The sequence below is a fragment of the Pristis pectinata genome, chromosome 1 (assembly GCF_009764475.1).
Source record: "Pristis pectinata isolate sPriPec2 chromosome 1, sPriPec2.1.pri, whole genome shotgun sequence".
Taxonomy (NCBI): Eukaryota; Metazoa; Chordata; class Chondrichthyes; order Rhinopristiformes; family Pristidae; genus Pristis; species Pristis pectinata.
In genome coordinates, this window is record NC_067405.1 from 41,080,125 (window position 1) to 41,099,189 (window position 19,065).

The window sequence follows — 19,065 nt, forward strand, 5'->3', positions numbered from 1 at the left end:
AATGTAAACAAATTTGGATAATGCAACAGATAATTAATGCATTCAAAGCCATTATAAAGCAATACTTGCATTACTAGTTATGCAGCAAGGCTCAAAAAAACTCAACAGATAACAAGATTAGAGCACATAGAATTTGGGGAAACATATGGACATGAATTGATAGTTGGTTTTCAAATAGTAAGCAGAGAGTGTGAATTAATAGACTTCTCTCTGGTGGGCAGGCTGTGACTTGAGAGATACAGTAGGAATCAATGCTTATGCCTCAACTATTCACAATCTCTATGAATGATGTAGCATAGAGGACTAAATGTCATGTTTCCATGGTTAATAATATAAAGTAATGTGGGATGAGTACAGAGGTAATGTAAAGAAGCTTTAGGAGGATATGAACAAGCTGAGTGAGTCGTGGGAAACATGGGAAAATGTGAAGTTATCGATTTTGATGCACGAAATAGAAAAGCAGAGTATTTATTAAATGGTGAGAGGTTGGGTAATGTTGATGTACAAGGAAACTGAAGTCCATGGTGCAGATGCAGCAAATGATTAGCAAGTCAAATGGTACATGAGCCTTTATTATGAGATTTGGGTACTGTATAAGAGTAAGGATGTCCTACTGCAATTATATAGGACTTCAGTGACACTGCATCTAGAATGTTGGTCTCCTTGCCATGATTTATTTGTCACGGAGAGTACAGCAAAGATTCACTAGACTGGTTCCTGGGATGGTGGGTTTGATGTACGAGGAGACTGAGTAGATGAGGCTTGTATTCTCTTGAGGTTAGAAGAGGATATCTCACTAAAACTTAAAATTCTTGCATGACTCGACAGGCAGCATGAAAGGTGGAAACTCTTAAAGGAAGTCTGGTTCTCCTGAGATCAGTCTCAGAATAAGAGGTAGACTATTTAGGACTGAGATGAGGAAAAATTTCTTCTTAGAGGGTGGTGAAGCTTTGGCAGCATAGTTACTCCACAAACTTGGTCAACCACTGCTAGATAGTTGTGACTAGTTGATTCAAAAGGAAAGATCTGTAAAGAAATTGCTATTTTTTTTTCCACGTTGGCATTGAGCATGAATGAACAATTTAAGCACCAATAGATCGAAAAAACTTAATTATCCAAGAAGCTGTAAAAAGCTTTATATCTTAGTTGTCCATAGAATAGCAAATTTACTTAGAGTATCATTACCATTAAAAGAACATTTAAGCTTATCCAAAATACAACACCAAAATATTGATGTTGTAGAAAATCCGAAATAAAATAGAAATTTCTGGGAAATGCTCAAGTCAGGCAGCATCTGTGGAGAGAGAGAAACAGTTAATATTCCAGGTTGTTCCACTTGGGTTTTGTTTTGTCCTAAAATACATGTTGTCACCAATTAGTCTAAAAAGATCTTTACCCCAAGTAATAAAAATGTTGCCGAGTGCACCAGACAGAGCAGTTGAGACAATGCATGGAAGGTGAAGCTAGATAAACAGATGTAGGAAAAATTAATAGGCTTAGCCTGAAAATGTTGTGATGAAAGGTCATCAACCTGAAACCTTAACTCTATTTCCCTCTTCACCAATTTTGTCTGACTTGCTGAGCATTTTCTGTTTTTATATCTGAACAGGGAAATATAGTTAAAATCTGTAGACATTTGATAAGCTTATTTTCCTTGTTTCTTGTATTTACCATTAAGAATACATTCAATTTAAATGTCCTGAAAGAGAAATTAATGGAAAACAGAGATGCATTTGTAGTTAGTTGTCAACCAGTGCTGGAAAGCACAAGAGTAACTACTTAGTGGAATAAAAAGAGGCCAATATGGAGCATCCCCCCCAAATGGCTAAGTAGAAAGCTAACATTTTTCAGTTCATTATGAAACTTGCTATTGTCCATTGGAGTCTACCCGCTCCTTTGGTGAGAGGGAAAAAAGGTCAATTTGAAAGTTTAACACAAGAATTCCAGGGACAATATTAGAAGTACATACCTTCAGAATTACGCAACCTGTCAAATTTTCACATGAATCAACAATGTCTACAATATTCCACATGTAATCTCATCACCCAATAATGCTATTTACCAGTGCAAATTTCAGCAAACCAAGTATATAAATTTAAACAATTGCTTAAGAAATTTTGTGAACAAGCTTAAGAAATATATTTCATTTCAAACCAATCAAATGCACAAGGAGGAAGTGATCACTTTGATCACTATAACCTGAAATATGTCATTTTTAATGCAGTCTTGCTCTACACAGTGATGAGAGGAATGTGCTTGTTGTTGAAAGACCTATTGAACAAATAAAGTGTGGCAAATTAAAATGACTATTTTTGTGAAGAAATTCCATCACTGAAATTTTCATAGCTTCTTCATAAAATTGCTTGGTTGTCCCTCCTATTAGGGATGAAAATTAGAAAATGATGTAAACAACAGTATAAAAGTATGAATTCTGGTACTTCAGTCAAGATTAAAGATCTCAGAAAAAACATTTGTCCATCTAATCTTCCAGCTCCTTCAGAAATAGTGACCTCAACTGGTGAATGCATGAAAGTATGTTTTTTTAAACTTTGTTTACTGAAATATATTAAACGTTTTAAAATATTATTTGTTGAAAGGTATGCATTTATATAGAACCTTCTAAATAATATGTCCCATGGTATATGAAGATGAATGTATTAAGTGCCAATTACTATGTAGGGGGTCAGATTAGTTTAGATGCCTAAAGGATAATGATTTTGGAGGCAGGGAGAGACCTAACAAGGCAAAAAGTTTTAGGAGAAGAATTTAAGGTTAAGAAACTGATGTAGTCAAAGGGAAAATAAAAACAATTGTAGTAGTGTAGTGGAAGAAAATTAAGTCATTAAAGAAGAAGGAGCCACCGGAGGTTGGCAAGAGCAGAAATAAGTAGGACTTAGTATAAAGTAGGATAAAATAGTGTTGAATGAATGCAAGAGGTGCATCGTAATAAATTTTGAGGAAGGATTAAATCCATGAAGCTTTCAGCCAAAATGTGCACATAGGGTTGTAAACTAACAATATCCCAGAACTGAAAGCAAACTGACTGGATTTGAACATTACACCAGCAAAATGGTACATCTATGAATTCACACTGAATGAGGAACAAGGGAGACAGATAGAAACAGTGTTTGAAATTTTTGGCAGGGTACAAGTGCTGAGCTCAAACTTCTGGCTCACTTGTGTATATCAATGTTTGTGGAAATCAAAGGTAAAGGGGGGAGTTAGAGGTAGCGTCATCAGCATACATTTCAGCATAATGCTACCAAAGGGAGCACTCAGATATTAAATGCAGGAGTCATTAATGCATTCTTATGACACAATGAGGATGGAATTGTAGCTATTTGATAAGGTGTAATTGAATCCTGTGTTGAAGAGGTGGATCTTGACAAAACATGTTGAATAAACTAGTAATCTTAAAGATCGCAAAGATGTCAAGTGAAAAGGGACAAATGCAGCTAGTCACACAGCAAGTGGTTAGGGAGATAGGCAGCACGTAAAAATGTAGGGAAAAAAATGTCGGAAAATCTCAAAAGAAATTCATGTATGATTCTATCATGGACTTCCACTCCCATCACAATTTTCAAAGTGACACACTGATAGCCTGAAAGGAGGACGGGGAGGTTGGAGACTGAATTTCAACACAAGGGAACGAAGTTGACAGTAAGCTGCTTTTTTGAAATGATGGTAGTAGTAACGGTACCCATTTTAAAAGGCAATCTGGTGAGCTTGGGAAACATCGGTGAGAAACTGAGTTGGAAAGACACTGACAGAGCAGTCACAAGATTGTGAGGGGAAAATAAGTACTGATGACCAGATGGGGAAAAAATAATAAAGTTAATCCTTGGAATGAGAGACAGTTAACCAAATTGTATGAGATAAATATGTACACTGCCTGCATTAAATATCAAAAGATGTATGAAGTAAAGGGGGGATGAAACAAATCATTCCATCATGAGGAGAGAAGTCTAAGATTGCCTTTGTCCCCCAGGATGATCTCAGAAATCTCAAACTAGATTTGATGGAAAAACTGGATTACATGTATAATATATAAGGATAAAAACTGTTTGAATGAAAAATGTATGGAATGTTAAAAGAAAGCTCAATTTTAAGAATATAAGAAACAGGAACAGGAGTAGGCCATCTGGCCCATCGAGCCTGCTCCGCCATTCAATAAGGTCACGGCTGATCTGGCAGTGGACTCAGCTCCACCTACTTGCCTTTTCCCCATAACCCTTAATTTCCCTACTATGCAAAAATCCATCTAACTGTGTCTTAAATATATTTAATGAAGTAGCCGCTACTGCTTTCTTGGCAAGAGAATTCCACAGATTCACTGCTCTCTGGGAAAAGCAATTCCTCTTCATCCTAATTCTACTCCCCCAAATCTTGAGGCTATGTCCCCTAGTTCTAGTTTCACTTACCATTGGGAACAACTTCCCTGCCTCTATCTTATCTATCCCTTTCATAATTTTATGTGTTTCTATAATATCTCCTCTCATTCTTCTGAATTCCAGTGAGTATAGTCCCAGGCAACTCAATCTCTCCTCATAGGCTAACCCCCTCATCTCCAGAATCAACCTGGTGAACCTCCTCTGCACAGCCAGTATCTTTTCTCAAGTAAGGAGACCAGAACTGCATGTAGTACTCCAGGTGCAGCCTCTCCAGTACCATGTACAGTTGCAGCATAACCTCCTTGCTCAAATTCAATCCCTCAAGCAATGAAGGCCAACAGTCCATTTGCCTTCTTGATAGCCTGTTGCACCTACAAACCAACCTATTGTGATTTATGCACAAGCATTCCCAAGTTCTAATGTATAACAGCATGCTGCAATCTTTCACAATGTAAATAATAATCTGATCTCCTATTTTCCTTCCAAAGTGGACGACCTTTCATTTACCAATATTGTATTCCATCTGCCAGACATTTGCCTACTCACTTAACCTATTTATATTTCTCTGCAGACTCTCCGCATCCTCTGCGCAATTTGGTTTTCCACTTAATTTAATGGAATCAGCAAACTTAGATATGCTACATTCAGTCCCCTCTTCCAAATCATTAATGCATATCATGAACAGTTGTGGGCCCAACACCGAACCCTGCGGCACCCCACTCACCACTGATTGCCAACCAGAGCAACACCCATTTATCCCAACTCTCTGCTTTCTACTGGTTAATCAATCCTCTATTCATGCTAATACATTACCCCCAACTCCATGCATCTTTATCTTATGGATGTCTTTTATGCGACACCTTATCAAATGCCTTCTGGAAATCCAGGTATACAACATCCACCTGTTCCCCTCTATCAACTGCCATCGTTATATCCTCAAAAAAAAAACTCCAGTAAGTGTGTCAAACAGGACCTGCCCTTCCTGAATCCATACTGCGTCTGCCTGTTTGAACCATTTCAATCCAGATGTCTCGCTGTTTCTTAGAACCACAGAACACTACAGCACAGAAAACAGGCCATTCGACCCTTCCAGTCTGTGCTGAAACATTATTCCGCTAGTCCCATTTACCTGCACCCAGTCCATAACCCTCCAGACCTCTCCCGTCCATGTATCTATCCAATTTATTCTTAAAACTTAAGAGTGAGCCCGCATTTACTACATCAGATGGCAGCCCGTTCCAAACGCCCACCACTCTCTGAGTGAAGAAGTTCCCCCTAAACTTTTCTCCTTTCACCCCAAAGCCATATCCTCTCGTACTTATCTCTCCTAATCTAGGTGGAAAGAGCCTACTCATGTTAACTCTGCCTATGCCCCTCATAATTTTGTAAACCTCTATCAAATCTCCCCTCATTCTTCTACGCTCCAAGGAATAAAGTCCTAACCTCTTCAATCTTTCCCTGTAACTCAACTCCTGAAGACCCGGCAACATTTTAGTAAATCTCCTCTGCACTCTTTCAATCTTACTGATATCCTTCCTGTAGTTAGGTGACCAGAAATGCACACAATACTCCAAATTTGGCCTCACCAATGTCTTATACAACCTCACCATAACCTCCCAACTCCTATACTCAATACTTTGATTTATGAATACCAGGATGCCAAAAGCCTTTTTTACAACCCTGTCTACCTGTGACGCCACTTTCAGGGAATTATGTATCTGAACTCCCAGATCCCTTTGTTCCTCTGCACTCCTCAGTGCCCTACCATTTACTGTGTATGTCCTACCTTGATTTGTCCTTCCAAAATGCAACACCTCACACTTGTCTGCGTTAAATTCCATCTGCCATTTTCTGGACCATTTTTCCAGTTGGTTCAGATCCCTCTGCAAGCTTTGAAAGCCTTCCTCACTGTCCACTACACCTCCAATCTTAGTGTCATCATCAAACTTGCTGATCCAATTTACCACATTATCATCTAGATCATTGATGTAGACAACAAACAACATGGCTCCAGCACAGATCCCTGAAGCACACCACTGGTCACAGGCCTCCAGTCTGAGAAACAATCATCCATTACCACTCTCTGTCTTCTCCCATACAGCCAATTTCGTATCCAGTTTACAACCTTTCCATGGATACCTAGTGTCTGAACCTTCTGAACTAACCTCCCATGTGAGACCTTGTCAAAGGCCTTACTAAAGTCTATGTAGACAACATCCACAGCCTTTCCTTCATCTACTTTCTTGGTAACCTCCTCAAAAATCTCTACAAGATTCGTTAAACACGATCTACCACGCACAAAGCCATGCTATCCTTAATCAGCCCTTGGCTGTCCAAACACTTGTATATCCGATCTCTCAGAACACCTTCCAATAATTTACCTACTACTGATGTCAGGCTCACTGGCCTGTAATTACCCGGTTTACTTTTAGAGCCTTTTTTAAACAACGGAACAACATGAGCTACCCTCCATTCCTCTGGCACCACACCTGTGGCTAAGGACATTTTAAATACATCTGCCAGGGCCCCTGCAATTTCTACACTAGTCTCTCTCAAGGTCTGAGGAAATATCTTCAGGCCCGGGGAATTTATCTATCTTTATTCGCTGTAAAGCAGCAAGCACCTCCTCCTCTTTAATCTATATATGTTCCATGACCCTACTGTTTGTTTCCCTTCCTTCCATATCCTCTATACCTGTTTCCTGAGTAAATACTGATGCAAAAAAAAGTTTAAGATCTCCCCTATCTCCTGAGGCTCCACACATAGACAACCGCTCTGTTCTTCTAGGGGACCAATTTTGTCCCTTGCTATCCTTTTACTCTTCATATACTTGTAGAAACCCTTTGGGTTTACCTTCCCATTACCTGCCAAAGCAGCATCATGTCTTCTTTTTGCCTTCCTGATTTCCTTTTTTAGTATTTTCTTACGTTTTCTATACTCTTCAAGTACCTCATTTGTTCCTAGTTGCCTATACCTGCTAGACACCTCTCTCTTTTTCTTAACCAGAGCACCAATATCTCTTGAAAACCAAGGTTCCCTATGCTTGTTAACTTTGCCTTTAATCCTGGTAGGAACATGCAAACTCTGCACTCTCAAAATTTCGCCTTTGAAGGCCTTCCACTTACTGAACACCTCCTTGCTAGAAAACAACTTATCCCAATCCACTTTTCCTAGATCCTTTCTCATTTCCACAAAATTGGCCTTTCTCCAATTTAGAACCTCAACTCGAGGACCAGACCTATCCTTATCCATAATTAACTTGAAGCTAATGACATCATGGTCACTGGACCCAAAATGCTCACCTATGCATACTTCTGTCACCTGACCTGTCTGGTTCCCTAATAGGAAATCAAGTATTGCATTCTCTCTTGTTGGTACCTCTATATATTGATTTAGAAAACTTTCCTGAACACATTTGACAAATTCTAAGCCATCGAGCCCTTTCACGGTGTGGGAGTCCCAGTCAATATGTGGAAATCCCCTACTATGACTACTTTCTGTTTCTTACATCGATCTTCTCTCTCTACAGATTTGTTCCGCCAATTCTCTCTGACTATTGGGCGGTCTATAATACGACCCTATTAGTATGGCCACACTTTTCCTGTTCCTCAGCTCCACCCATATGGCCTCTGTAGATGAGCCCTCTGGGCTGTCCTGTCTCTGCACAGATGTGATATTTTCCCTGACTAGTAATGCCACTCCTCCCCCTTTCATCCCTCCCCCTTTATCATGTCTGAAACAACGGAACCCTGGAACATTAAGCAGCCAGTCCTGCCCCTCCTGCAACCAGGTCCCAGTAATAGCAATAATGTCGTAATCCCATGTGCCAATCCACGCTCTAAGCTCATCTGCCTTACCTACAATACTTCTTGAATTGAAATAGATGCACCTTAGAACATTTCTATCATGTACAAACCTTTGATTTCTGTCTATACCTGCAGTCCTCGCATGACCTTTTTCCTCCTCCACCTCACTATCTGCTCTAACACTCTGGTTCCCCTCCCCCTGCAAATCTAATTTAAACACCACACCCCCACCCCCCCCACCCCCGGAGCAGCACCAGCAAACCTACCCGCAAGTATGTTAGTCCCCCTCCAGTTCAGGTGCAAACCGTCCCGTCGGAACAGGTCCCACCTTCCCTGGAACAAGGCCCAATTGTCTAGGAACATGAAGCCCTCCCTCCTGCACCATCTCCTTAGCCATGTATTTAACTGCACGATCCTCCTATTTCTAGCCTCACATGCACGTGGCACGGGTAGCAATCCTGAGATTGCTACCTTGGAGGTCCTGTCCTTCAACTTTGCACCTAGTTCTTTAAACTCTCTTTGCAGGACCTCCCCCTCCTTTCTATTCATGTCATTGGTCCCCACATGGACCACGACATCTGGCTGCTCACCCTCCCTCCTAAGAATATTGAGAACTCGATCCGAGATATCGCAGACCCTGGCACCAAGGAGGCAACAGACCATCCGGGATTCTCAATCTCTCCCACAGAACCTCCTAACTATTGAATCCCCTATCACTACTGCTCTCCTCTTTTCCCTCCTTCCTTTCTGAGCTGAGGGTACCGCCTCGGTGCCAGGGACATGACCACTACAACTTGTTCCTGGTAGGTCGTCCCCACCAGCAGTATCCAAAACGGTATACTTATTGTTGATGGGAACGGCCACAGGGGTTCTCTGCTCTTTCTGTCTATACACCTTCCTTTTCCTAACAGTCACCCAGCTACCTGCCTCCTGACCTTTAGGGGTGACTATCTCCCTGAAACTCCTGTCTATGTCTGCCTCAAGAATGATCCGAAGTTCATCCAGCTCCAGCTCCCTAACTCGGTTTGTCAGGAGCTGCAGCTGGATGCACCTTTTACAAGTGTGCTCATCAGGGACAAGTGTGCTGTCCCTGACTTCCCACATACTGCATACGGAGCACACGACTGCCCTAACTGCTGCCATCACTACCTACTTCTAAGTTATTTAAAATAAAGGAACTTACCCGGCCTTACCTCTCGGGGTGCAAGCTCTTCCTCAGCCTCTGCTCACTGAAGCATCTCGAGCCAAAGCCACTTCCTTAATTATAGCTTCAAGCATTTTCCTGACTACAGACATTAAGCTAACTGGCCTACAGTTACCTGCCTTTTGCCTACATCTTTTTTTAAAACAGTGGCGTGACATTCACTGCCTTCCAATCTGCTGAGACCTGCTCAGAATCCAGAGAGTTTAGCAAATTATCACAAATGCCCCTTCTATAACTTCTGCCATTTCTTTCAGTGCCCTGGGATGCATTTCATCAGGACCAGGGAACTTATCTACCTTTAAGCCCACTAGTTTTCTCAGCACTCTCTCTTCAGTGACAGCGATTGTCCTCACCTCCCATCATATCCATACCACCTCTCTTTGGCATGTTACGTGTCCTCCACCGTGAAGACTGACACAAAATAGTCGTTCAAAGCCTCAGCCATTTCTTCATTACCCAATATTAATTCCCCCTTCTCTTCTTCGAAGGGACCTGCATTCACTCTAGCCACATTTTTTCTGCTTCCTATAATTATAAAAGCTTTTACTATCTGTTTTTATATTTGGAATAGTGGAAACTTCAATGCTAAAATTTCCACTGTAAAATCAATGGCCCCAACAAGCAGCTGTGGAAGATTTCCAGGCCTTTTCCATTAATAATCTGTGTTCTACAAAAAAATATCTAATCAAGATCTCCCTACATAAAATGGTGCAAGCTCATTAGCTATTGGTAAACAAACCTTAAAAGGTGCACATTTATTTATACTATAATTCACATCTTCAGTTTACAAACTTGGCTTAATACTTATACCAAATAGCATAAGAGAATGGATAAATGTCAACATTTTATGCTATGTATTGTCTTTATGACAGTGTATTAGACAGTACTGATAGATAACCAACTCCCTCAGGTTCACTTCATTTTATGATTCCAAGAGGAAACTATATAGTAACCAAATAGTAACCAAGTCTTCAGAAACAAGTAAACATTCAAACAAGCATATGAATAATTTCACAGCAAGAAACTGCCATTTTAGATAATTCATTATTATTACATCATTAATACATCACTAAGCTAATTAATTGTTGAAAAGTCTTAGTGTAGTGGTTAACTAATAATTAAATCTAAATGTAGATAATTTTCAATTAAATTATCAATATTTTCTGTGTATGATATGTATTTTGCTAATTCAGTTTCTTAACTGTTTCTTAATCTCCCTCTGCTCCATATAATTTTATGCAGTTCCCAAATAGAATGGAGATGTTTCTAGGCTGCTGCCTCGATTTTATATTCAAATCAAATGCTGTGAGATGTGTAAGTGTGGTTTATAATGATTCATTCTAGTTTTTTCTTCACCCTGATTAAGAAGGTATTTCAGCTTCACTCAGCATTTCCCAAATGATACAGGGAATCATGCAGGTATTGAACTGGAGAATAACATCATGCCATACCGCCCTATAATGCAGAGAATATTCTACTGTGCCAATTAACTCAAACAAATTTAAGCACCCTTCAAAGCACAGCTGATGGTGGGAAAAAAAAATGAAGTTTTCCATTGTTGGCCAATCAAACAGAAGATACAAATTGTTTCCTAAAGCTGGAATAACATCTTAAATGTGGTACCAATGGAAGCTACTAGGCAGACTAATTGAGCAGAGACCAGATCTACTGAATAACAGTCACATTAACCCAAAATTACTTACTATTTCATACAACATGAATGTATCACTACTGCAAATCACCAGAGAGATTTGATAAAACATAAACACCTAAAAAAGCTGAATTGCCATCAAATTAATTTGAAAGATCCAAGATAAATGTGGGTTCCTACAAAAACAATTTTTATAAAGAGGGAAGCAGTAAACATAATGCTGCTTATTTTGGCATAACCATAGTAATTTCCTATTGGTTTGAATCATAAACAAAACTACAGCTCCAAAACCTATTGCACAACCTCAAATGCTGCACTAAAAATGTTAGATGATGATTTGAATATCATGTACAGAGTACTTGTTCCAATGGTGGATACATCTGAAAACTCTTCAATGTACTAACAGTTGTGAGATTTGTGTTATTAAATTATGACTCATCACTGTTGGTAATTCATACTGTGATATTGGTTGCTATGTACTGGTGACTATAATATTGTGATAAATTGATACTATGTATTGAATCCTTGTAATGAATCAACAATCTGCAGGAGTACAGAAGTTATTTACATAAACTTAGTGCCAATGATTGACACAAGTTCTTAACCAGTGTTAAGCTACAGCAGGAAGGTTTGGAAATAAAATACATCAATATATAGTGAAATAGAAGGCAATGGGCAAAAAAAAGAATAAAATCAACAAGTTATTTTCTTAGAGGTGTTTCTGTTGCACCAACCAAGCCCCAAATACGGGCAAGGCAAATACCCATCTAACAGATCTGAATATCCATGAAATAGACAGATATAATTTCTGAGATCTGAAAATTACAATCTGTAGCAATTACATTTATACACTAAACAAACTATTGGCATCTCTTAAAATCCAAATAAGTTGACAGGATTCACATATACACAGGAGAACTATAATTCCTCTCTGATATATGTACTGACAGTTGTCAATACTATCCCCGTATGGATTTGCTGAAGAGTTAAGCAAACAATCGTGCACTCTCATTATCTAATTACTAATGAGTGGCTACAGAGTTTCAAACTAACATACAATACAGCTTTATGAAATACACACATCTCTAGATTGTATAATATTTGAGTTATTTATTCATGGTTCTATGTTGAATCATTCCTAGTCACCACAGTTTTCCATAAGTAAATTTTATTTGTTATCATCTGGAAAAAATCCTTTCAAAAGTCATTCCTTGTATAAGTTCTATGACACAAGACTAACACTTGGCCAAAAGCCATAACATGCATATCTCATATTAATCGACTTTCTATACTGGAAATTGTACACTTTGATCACTTTGGAATATCAGAGCACTGATCAGTCTTGTTTGCCACCTAACTAAACTTAATACAGGATCATTATTGGGCAACATTGGAAAAGTACTATTATCCATACATCTACTCAATATCAGCAAGGAATTCGATTATTTATTTGAATCTACTGGAGATAAACAAATCACTTGTTCTGCAGCTTCTTGATACATTTCTCTTACATTCGATATAACCTCTCACCCCTTTTTCAGAATTTAATGGTAACTAATAAAATGAAAAAACTGTATAAACTATACTTTCTTTTCATTTCAGAATTCACTTACAAACTAAATTTATTGGTTTATCAAGAAGGTATATTGGAACAAGCATATCTAACATACAAGAATGCATAAGATTCAAAAAATTATATCAAGGAAATTAAATGCAAAAAACAGTATGTGCATGTGGATTGTGCAGATTATTTTAGGAAGTAGGTGGCAGGATTGCAAAACTATTTGCTCAGCTGCAAGATCAAATCCATAAATTAACACTTCACATGAAGAAATGAATGCCAGACATGTAGAAATAAACAGCCTTAGTGAAATTCTGAACGGGGGGGGGGGGGGGGGGGGGGGGGGGGGGGGGGGGTGCGGTGTTGCCATCCAAGATTAAAGAGACATAACAGGATACATAATCAAATACCTTAGGCAATAAAGGTCACCCTATACCACAGATTCCAGGTCTAATATTGATGTGAGGTTAACGACCTCTAATTCTAAAGACAATCAACAGTAACTTAATAACTCATAACAGCAACTTTAGAGTTTTCAGGTGCATCAACATGCTCTAAAGTTCATGATGCAGCATGTGCTGTTCTGTAAAGATATTTTATGTAGCATTTAAGATAACAGCAATATGATAATGACAAAAAGTGTCATCAGTCATACTGCATCATTTTACACTCTCTTTAACATGATAATGTATTTCACAAGATACTTTATCAAATAACTGTACCTCTTTAAAGGTGCTATGCCTTTATCATACATAATTTAGACCAAAATATTACTTTAAATCTTATATTGTTTGCCCTCAAACATGTTGTTCCGATGTTATACAATAATATGACATATATGAAACATCACTGAAAAAAACAATTGTCGTAAAAATATTAGGAATGGGTGCAAATTCTCAACTCAGATCTTTGAAATATCACTCTCCACAATTCAAATGGAAGATAAATCTGTTGAGAAACAATTGTCTTAAATCACCACACTTCTTAAAAGTTAAGAAAATTACTGTATATAGGTGAACCTTAACAACCTACAGCAAACTTGAGAGAAATGCACATTTAAACTTGTGTACCTATTTTATTGTGTACGTCACACTGCATCATTTTCTTCTTTTGCATAACTACATATTTTATTTTAGAAAGACCTACAAATGATGTAGCATTACTAATCTGCATTTTTTATTGTCTTGCTAGTAATTAAACAGATACGATTCCTAAATGTTTTTGTAATAATATTTAACGTGGGTTAAAATACAAATTAACTGGTCAATTGCCTGGTGCATTTGTTCTCTGAATGAAACAGTCCCGTGAAATGTCTATCACTGAACATCTGTAACCACCCAAATATGTTTTTCTTTAAATATATAGAACTCTACTGACCTTTTGTTTAAATAAGTGTGCATTTACAATCCGAGGACTAACTCAAAAGTTCACCCAGAAATAGATGGCTTAAGTATGACAAGTTTGATCCTCCCATCTTCAGCATTTTTATTTAACTTACTTTAATTTCTAACCATTTCACCATGTAAAGAACCAAAACTAATTTTCTGGAAAAGCAATTCATTGAAATCTGCACTAGTGAGACTGTCCTTCAGCAATATTGCAGTAATAAGGCATAACAATTGCTGGTGAAACTGGGGAAAGGGTATGTTCCATTGGGTTTGCATGATTTGTTTTTGGTTAAAAACGAAACTCATTACTCGTTTTCAGCATGTTCAATTTTACGACGCGCCCCAAACATGTTCGATTACTTACAAAGATGAAAGTTTAGTTGATAGTTTTAAACAAATGATCAAATGCGTAGTTTCATTTTATATTTAGACAACACCCAATTTCCAACTAAGGTGAAGCTCTGCGCTTCCACGATGATATAGGGGTTCCATCATAACATGTTACCTCCTTCAACAGATATTTGATCACCGTGCGATTCCCAAAGGGACTCGCTAGCACTTACGCTTTGCTGAAAGTGCAGGTCGTTTCACTCACCAGTTGTTTCGACGATTCCCTCAAGGATAACAACTATCTCGAATTGTTCCGTTTGCATTGATCGCTGAGAGAGGTCGTAGAAAGGGCTCTTGGAATCAATCACATGGCAGATAGTGAGTGGGGAGACGAGGAAAAGCTGATCTGCCCCTGTGCTAAATCCCACGTCCAGTTCTAGTTGATCGAGGGGCAAGAATTCACCCTCGGGCGTCTGCCGAGACTAGACAAGCGTGGAGAGAAGACATCAACATTGGGCTAGCTATTCGTCAAGACATCCTGAAAGCGCTTTACATCACTGCCAACCCGCTGCACAATTAATAACTTGAGAGAAAATGTTTTCTATTCAAGTTCAATGATGCAGATTAAAGAGAGGGCTTGTGTATCACATGAAGGAATTGTACTCATTTACTACAAATCATAGCATTTACGTCTGAATCGCAGAGAAGCGTGCCGAAAAGCATTCCGAAAAGCAGTCCTTTTCAGCATTATTTCTGCAATAAACCTTAGCAGCGCTAACTTGCAGTTTTGTGTTCATTGATTATACACAACCGTGTAAAAAAAAACCTAATGATAACTTGTATTGCAGTGTGCAAAACATTTACTGGGCTATTAGAGACTAGGTTATTAAACTTTTTTTAATCAATTAGTTCAGATATTGATTTTGTTTTCTGAAATACAATTGGATTTGTAGTTAAGTATTTTAAATAAAGCCAATATTTCGTGGCCAACTTCCCAGTTAAGTCAGTCAGTCAGTCCGGTTGGATCATTCATACATTCTGCAGACAGTTAGCCACTTGTGTATGTTACCTATACTACTTTATCCGGCCACTCGGTGAAAGTTTTCAGACGTACCAACAACTGATTATTTCAAACTTTAAAGTGCAATGGTTGTGGGCGTAGGATTCAGGTAACTCTAAAGAGGGAGAAATGAGCTCTGAATCGGTGTACAGTCTCTGGTTCTATACATTAAAAATGCATTTGTGAACACTATTTAAAGTCCTTTTAAAGAGATGGGGTTGGGGCAATTTATCGTTTTGCTGTTTCATCGCTGAAATCCAACCTGTTAAAAGACACACTGCTACCTCTCGGGAAATAGTCGGTTCAATGGTCACACTATTTAGTATTGCTTCGTTCTCTTTTACTGCTCACTTTATGAGCTTATTCAATCACATTCTACAAGATTACAAATTTCCATATTTTGGCCAGTAACATCGATCGACCTTGTTGTACATTATGGCGAATCCTCTACACAATTTAAAGGACCGTGAATAAATGTAGTCCTACATTTTAGAATGTGAAAGTTAACAGCCTGGAATTAACTTATCCTATAGTTTAAACGTTTGAGTCTTGCTTCTTCAATTTAAGTTTTGTTTTAGAAATTTGGGTTTCCCTCCTTACACCCAACAAGCTGAACTCCAAATAATCACGACTGCATTGGCTCCGCAACAAATTAAATACAAAATGTCATTTTAGAGCGGTTGCGATGCCTACAGTCAAAATTGCATTTGAAATACTCGTTCCTCAAGTAGAATCACGGCCGTTATTCAAGTGGGCTGAAGATACGATTTTCAATGTGGATAATTGTATTACATGGGTATCTGGACTTATTTCGCGCGTTGGGGTAGTTCTCTAGACCGTGGATTTTGATATACGTGTACAAACCACATGGAACACGTGCGTATATATAAAAAATGAATAAAGCCAATCGGGATACAGGGTGTATCTTAGGGTTTTATAGATTCTGATTCGCCAGCCACCTTCCAAATCATCCGGCAATTCCAGGCTTCATTGAGTGTGGTGGGGGATGGGAGATGGGATGGGATTTTAACAATGTTTTGCAGGCAAACATGATTTTTGATTTCTCCAACAAGAAGAGAAATGGATCGCCAGGCAAGTGACCAATGTTTTGAAGAAGGAAAATATAATCCAATACTGATGTGGCAGTAATGAAAAACGGAAATGTTTTGGCAAATAATGATCGAAATGAGCTGCAGGCAATCTAAATTTGAGCTGTTAAAACGAAGAGTATCACTCTACAGCCCCACTGTCGCTCTTCCGGACTGCCCGCCCCCCAAAATCATGACCCAATCACCACATTTTAAGAGATTTTGTACCAAAGTCTCACCCAGGTTAAAACAGTCTCGACAAGATTATGTGTTAGGATTTTAAAAGAACCTTATAAAAAAAAAACACCCACATACACAATCCAATAATTCACCCCATTTCCCACTTCTTGACAAATTCCTTGCTTTGAACCTACACATGTAATACATATATTCAGATGGCATTCTTTCGGAAACACGAATACATGGACGGGAATGCTGCGTTGCAGTATCACTTACTTTGAGCAATTTGCAGCGTATCTGTGCGGACACCATATGGCTATTGCGGAGGTTTCCTACTCTAAACATCAGAGTCAGTTTGCCATCTCTCATGGAAATTACCGCATGTTCACTGAACATTAGCGTCTCTGCTCGCTTCTTGGGCTGAGACATTTTGATAAACATGCAGCCGATTAAGAATGCATCCACGATGGAGCCCAGAATGGACTGTAGGAGAAAGAGAATGATGCCTTCTGGACACTTGTCAGTGATGTACCTGTATCCGTACCCGATGGTGGCCTCCGTCTCAATAAAGAATAAGAAGGCAGAAGGAAAGTTGTAGACGTTGGCAACACAAGGGGTGTAGTTGTCATCGTGAGCTTTATTGAGATCGCCGCGGATATAAGCGATTAGCCACCACATCGACGCCATAAAAAGCCAAGCCACAGTGTATGTGAGAATAAAAATAAACAAATTCCAGCGCCATTTCAAATCAACTAATGTAGTAAATAAATCCGAAAGATAACGGCTCGTTTCGCCACTCAGGTTCCCATGCTGTACGTTGCAACGCCCGTTCTTGTCCACAAACCTTTGCCTCTTTTTCTTGGGTGGCTGGTTGAACCCAGAACTACTGGACAAGGTGGTCACTACCTGGTAATCGTCACCAAATTTTCTTCGAAGTGCGGACATAATATGGGTAACTGGCCAGATTAATATTCTGACAACCTTAACTTGCTTTCTCTCCTCGTGTGGTACTTTAATGGTTCAGCTCCCAACTGCTGCCTGACCAAGAGACAGGAGAAAGCAGAGAATTAGCCTTCTGAGCCAAACAAAGAAATTCCAATTCGTTGCTCTTTTGGAAATGCGCAAAAGAACATTGCTTCCAGCTCCCGATCCGCAGCCAAACCAGTCCACGGGCAACCGTCCTCTGCGGCTTCGCCTTCCAAACCTAACCTGCTGGTCCTCGTGGGATTTCGGCGTCCCAGCCCTTGGAGGGGAAGGGGGCGGGGGTCTGCTAAACTGACACAGCCTCCAGTCTCTCGAAAAGTTCGCGCACATCCAGCATTTTTACTTCCGTATCATCTTACTTTTCATTTTTTCCCCCCTGCTTTAGCCCAGATTTCAAGCGTCTGACGCTGAAGCGAGTGAAAGCAGGCATTCGCTATCTCTGCGAAGTCCGCTCTCTCTCTCTCTGTAATTTTGCTTCCCTCCCTCCGGTCTTGGTCCTGTTCTTGTTCCAGATCAATGTTTTTTTTAAATGGTGCTTTTCGCCGCAGCAGGCGAGCAGTGCACCAACACTCCCCCACCCCCTCTTTCCCCCAACCCGGGCTGTTAACGCGCTTCAGGTGCCAAGGTTGCGGCTGGACTGAGGGAGAGACACGGAGAGTGTGTGTGGTGGTGGGGGGCGGGGGGAGAGCGCTGCTGCGGGCTGCGAGCTGACCGCTTCCTCGTGCTGCAGGTGAGAGCGCGGCGAAGTGAGAGAACGCGCCGGGGTCTCCCGGGCTAGAGCGCGCGCCCAACAGCCCGCGCTGCGCGCGCTCCGGGGCCGCGCAGCCTGCGCGAGCTCACGCGCCAGCCGGCGGGGGAAGGAGGGAGGGAAGGAAGGATCTCTCTAACCTCCAGCCGCAAGAGAAGTTGCATTGATTGTAAACCCCGCCTGCAGCACAGCGCCGCGCCGTGCAGGCGGGCAAACGCGTGCTCTTGTGTGCGCCGAAAGAGTGCGGAAGCTGGCAAAGAGTTTCGTAAGCACTGCAGCAAGGCAGTGAGTAACCCCTTCTTCCTCCTGTACTCTGTTGGAGTTTGAACCTGCAATTTTAAAAGGGGGGGGGGGGAAGGCAGTACCTAAAGCCGAGAGAGAATGGAGTTCTTTCCCAGGAGTAGAATAACACCTTGCTGTTTCTCGCCATTTCGAAAACAGTGACCTTATTTTCCAAAATAATCACTATTATTGCATAAATTGGCAGTAATATGGGTTATTAGTAACGTATTTTCGTTTACTTTTTGTCGTGTTACAATTCAGGACACGTCAACTCTTTTGAACTGTAGTTATATAGCGGTAAATATGGAGAGTACATCTCTTAAAAAAAACTTTCATGGATACATCACTGACCTACCACAAAACTACTTTTTGTTTTAAATACTTTGTGAGCT

The 19,065-nt window shown here is 39.9% G+C and overlaps 1 protein-coding gene across 4 annotated transcripts in view; it reads right to left on the reverse strand.

The window, feature by feature from the left end:
• kcnj3a (potassium inwardly rectifying channel subfamily J member 3a) overlaps positions 1-18,703 on the reverse strand; it is a 161,257-nt gene extending 142,554 nt beyond the window's left edge. For 2 of the 4 annotated variants that reach the window (XM_052011880.1, XM_052011884.1), the window contains exons 1-2: positions 16,936-18,349; positions 14,597-14,813 (exon numbers count right to left, since the gene is read on the reverse strand). In XM_052011880.1, the coding sequence (XP_051867840.1) occupies positions 14,597-14,813; positions 16,936-17,604 (886 nt within the window). In that variant the 5' untranslated portion in view covers positions 17,605-18,349. Of the gene's footprint in view, positions 1-14,596; positions 14,814-16,935; positions 18,350-18,531 lie in introns of those variants that run through there. The other 2 variants (XM_052011869.1, XM_052011893.1) reach the window with 2 other exon arrangements.
• Between the last annotated feature and the right edge of the window lie 362 nt (positions 18,704-19,065).